Raw genomic sequence first — 4,280 nt, 5'->3', positions numbered from 1 at the left:
ATTTTTAAGAATAAAGGACTTGGGTTTACCATTTAAGACTTGAAAAAAATTAAATATACGTCAATTTTAGAAAGATATACCTGTTTAGTCACTCTCTCCAATTTTGGCTTCTGCTCCTCAGTCTCTTTCTGTAGTTGAGATACAAGAGCTTTCTTCTCTGATAATTTTTCTTTGACATCATTTGCTAAATGTTCTGTGAGCTGTAAAGTGTTTTCCATGGTCTGCAGAAGTTTTAACATTAGAATAAAAGCTGACTTCTCACTTGCCATTTGTCAAGTATTTGCGTAATTCACTTATTCTTGTATATAATAATACCATGATACATTTAGAGTATAAATTCAGTGTATTGGTCTTATGGATTAAGTTTTGTATATAATTCCACTGAAAACTATTTTAAGGGTACTTAGAAAAGAATACAAATGATAATTGAAATGCATTTTTCAGATTCACAATTTATATCATGTTCCTTTTTTTTAATGTTTTTATTGATAGAGCCTACTTAAGAGCATGTTCTTTTGTCTTCCTGTGATTTCCCTTAGATTATTTTTATCTGTTAAACTTCAAGGAGTGACCTTAATGTGATCTTTAAGGAATTAAATAAAAGTTCATTAAACATATGGAATTGGTGAAGAGAAAATGTTGTAGCTGTAATCCGTGAACTAATGAATGTCAGTGCTTAACAGTAGGTTTTTAACTGATCTACCTAATACGGCCACCACTTGCTTAAATGAGACAAATGTTAGTCTCCTTGAAATTAAACTATTACTATCTCCCTAACGAGCCTCTAAGTAACTGTCTGTTTTGTGCATTAAGAAACTAGAAGTAGTAGTAATGATTTCTCAAATTTTTTTTCTAACAAGCATTTGGAATTTACCTGGATGTCATCTTGAAGTTCTCTAATTTGTCTCTGTTTATATCTGTATTTTTCATCAGCAGCTCTTCTTTGTTCTTCTAGTTGAATTTTTATCTGATACTCATCACCTAGAATTTACAGAACTTTTAAGTTGAATTTTCAAAATACCCTGCAACAAGCAATCTTAAAGCATTATAGTCTTAAAGCATATATAATCTTAAAGTAATATATATACACATATGTGTGTATATATATGCATATGTGTATATATAGATAAACATATATATATATTCAACTTGCAACATTTCATTGGTATGAAAAGTTAAATTCCTTCTGCCCAAGGAAAAACCATACAGGAGTGTAGTAGCCATTTCTTTGGTTGATGTACAACAGCGACATGCTATAACTTTTTTTCAGAATTAAAATTCCCAGAGAAATGATACAACACATACCAATAACATTTATAATTTATACCTTAACAGGCTAAATACATGAAAGGGGAGGGGAAGAGTGGTTAATTTTTTTTTCAGACACAGTATTCTCTTTCATTAGTATTCATCCTCTCAAGGAAATATTAGATATATATAGATATGTCCATATTAATAATGTTTTAATAACGCCTACATACTAGATGGAGTCACTTTTTTAAAAGATTGTTTGTAATTTCTGTTGCAGCTATTCAGCACTTGCAAGGTGTTTCCTAGCGCATAGATTTCTTTTTCAGCTTTGTTGATCTTGGCATCCAAACTATCACCTTCCCTTTGAAGTTCTTCTTTTTCTTGAGCAGCCTATGAAGTACAGAAGTAGTTATTATATGGGAAATACCTGTCCTTGAAGCAGACATACTCAAAACAAAAGTTCCCTACAGAGACATTTGAGAGTAGGTATTCGATTTTAACCTGACAGAAGTTCAGGAATACTATCATTTCAAATGCTGGGATGGAGCAAAAATGAAACAAGGTGTTGTGTCCTAGAAAATAATAACTTCCTGTGTATATTTTGTCACACATTTTGTAAAATAGGAAAAGAAGGGTAATTGTGATAAAGTCTTAAAAGAAATGAGGTTCCCAAACCAAAGTTTCCTGATTCTGATCTACAGTACTGAGTAATTTTTTTTACTAGGGTAACTATCAGGACAAGGGTTTCTAGAATTCTTCCAAATGTAAGGAATTTCTCAGAGGTTGACAGAAGTAGCATGCATACGTATTTAAAAAATGACAAAGTGGGCATGATGGTACAAGCTGCAGGACATCACCTGGGCTCTTTTGGACAGAATGGATATGATTGCTATTTCTGTTGAAGGTCTGTAGTACTATACAAACATTGTTTTCTTCCTTACAGGTAAACACATTAAATATTTTTGTTAAGGAAATTCCATTATTAGTCAAGCCTGTGATCCCAGGTACTTGAGAGGCTAAAGCAGGATTTTGAGTTTTAAGACCAGCCTGGGCAATTTAATGAGACCCATCCTCAAATAAAATAAAAATGTGCTGTAGTTGAAGCTACTTGGGTTCAGCTCCCAGTGCTAAAAGAACACAAATCACAAAATCAGTTTTTAGTCAAAATCAACTATAAATTGAATTGCTTAGGTGTACACATTTATACCAGAATATAGCCAATGAGAAATTGGTAACATTTGAATTTTTTGCCTTTTCACTAGTGTTAGGTATTTTCAAGATATGAGTTACACATACTTTGATTACAGTGTATAATAAAAGCCACAAAGGGTAAATATTTGAGAAAAGGCTTGTTTACTAATTTTGAAAGAGGTGCTCTCTGTTCAATTTTTGTGTCAAAAGCTTAGCAAAAACAAGATAAAAATTGTTATATAAGTTCTAATTCCTGTTAGTGTAGATGTGGCAACCATTTCACTTGGGAGTACAGTGTAGTGGGAGAGTGAGTGGAACAGAATCAGCATTCAGATTTTAGTTGTGACAACTACACATGAATTAAGTCACTAATTTTTCAAATGAAACAATTCATCCCACAATTTGATCTAATTCTATAGCACACCTTGGAGTTCTAAAACTTCTACTTCTAAAGTTGAATTATGTTATATACTTTGGCTTAGAAAATTGGATATTTGGAAAATTTTTAACATTTTGAAATATTTTCAAGTACCTTGACTGGACATTTTTACTACATTATAGTTAAAATTCCATCCCTGTAACAACTAAGAGGAACTTGGAAATAAAGTTTGAAATATGCCAGTTCATTGTTGGGTGTTCATTACATTTCTCAGTCTAGTTTTAAAAAGGAGTTAAGTACTACAAGATACAAAAACCTATTAAAGTCATGAATGTATGCCCCACAAGCCATGGACTACTTCGAGACCACAAGCATACTGAGTTGAACTGCATCTGTGAAGATACATTGAAGTCCTAACCTTCAGCACTTCATTTTAACCTTACTTGAGAATTGTGTCTTTGCAAATGATGCCACTAAGGTGGTCCTTAGTCCAGTACAGTATAACTAATGTCTGGCAAAAATAGGAAATTGCAGGCGACCTGGGGTATGTGGGATCCTGAATAGACCCAGAGCGCAGGCCCTGCGAGTGAGTGAGATGACCCAGGGCCCATGGGATCCTGAATAGACCCAGAGTGCAGGTCTGGTGAGTGAGTGAGACAACCTCGGGCCGCGGGATCCTGAATAGACCCAGAGCCCAGGCCCAGCATGTGAGTGAGGCCACCCAGGGCCCACGGATCCTCATTCGACCCAGAGTGCAGGCCCAGCAAGGAACCCTTCAGCAGAACTCCCTGCAAAGAGGCTAGAGGCAAGACCCACCCAGCTGATTCAGGAGCAGAACATCTTGCCAGAGGGACAAAGAGTTCAACTCTAATGGCTACAGCAGAAGTGGAGCACAGCAACCAGATCCAAACAACACCCATCTGGAAGAATCTGAACTTCATAGATCCGGACCTGGTGCTAAGGTAATAACTAAGTTCTACACCAAAGGTCAGAAGACAGTGGTATACAAAATGACAGAAGGAACAAAATGTCTCAGGCCCCGAGTCCACCTAGTACACCTGCAGAAGACACTACCACTGAGGAAACTGGAAATCACATGCCAGATATCTCTGAAATAATAGCGTTGGCAGTAAAGAAACAACTGCAGAAAGGTATAGAAGAAATAAGATCAGAAATAATTTCAGAACTAAAAAATGTAGTGATAACTATAATCAAAGAAGTACTAAGTCCTTCTAAAGAATACACTGATAAAAAAAATAGAGCAGAATATAAAAATGATGGAACCCCTGAATAAGCAATTTGGGAAAGAAATACAATGTATGAAACAGGTTCAAAGTGATGTACAGAAAATTAAAACCTCAATCACAAGCTGGTAAAACCGTTTGCGTGAAAGTGGAAATAGACTTTCTGACCTTAAAGACACCATTGCAGCTAGTGAAAAAGTAAGAAAAGATCTCTT

General features: G+C 35.1%; 1 protein-coding gene across 1 annotated transcript in view; it reads right to left on the bottom strand.

Annotated features, from left to right (window-relative positions):
* Positions 1-4,280, bottom strand: part of Ccdc39 (coiled-coil domain containing 39) — a 44,471-nt gene that overhangs the window by 4,173 nt on the left and 36,018 nt on the right. The window contains exons 15-17 of the mRNA XM_023707550.1: positions 1,482-1,641; positions 875-981; positions 40-221 (exon numbers count right to left, since the gene is read on the bottom strand). Coding sequence (XP_023563318.1) covers positions 40-221; positions 875-981; positions 1,482-1,641 — 449 coding nt within the window. The remainder of the gene's footprint in view (positions 1-39; positions 222-874; positions 982-1,481; positions 1,642-4,280) is intronic.

The sequence above is a fragment of the Octodon degus genome, unplaced genomic scaffold, assembly GCF_000260255.1.
Source record: "Octodon degus isolate 3935 unplaced genomic scaffold, OctDeg1.0 scaffold00298, whole genome shotgun sequence".
NCBI classification, from domain to species: domain Eukaryota; kingdom Metazoa; phylum Chordata; class Mammalia; order Rodentia; family Octodontidae; genus Octodon; species Octodon degus.
Note: the sequence above shows the minus strand (reverse complement) of the source record. Positions and strands in the feature narration are given on the sequence as shown.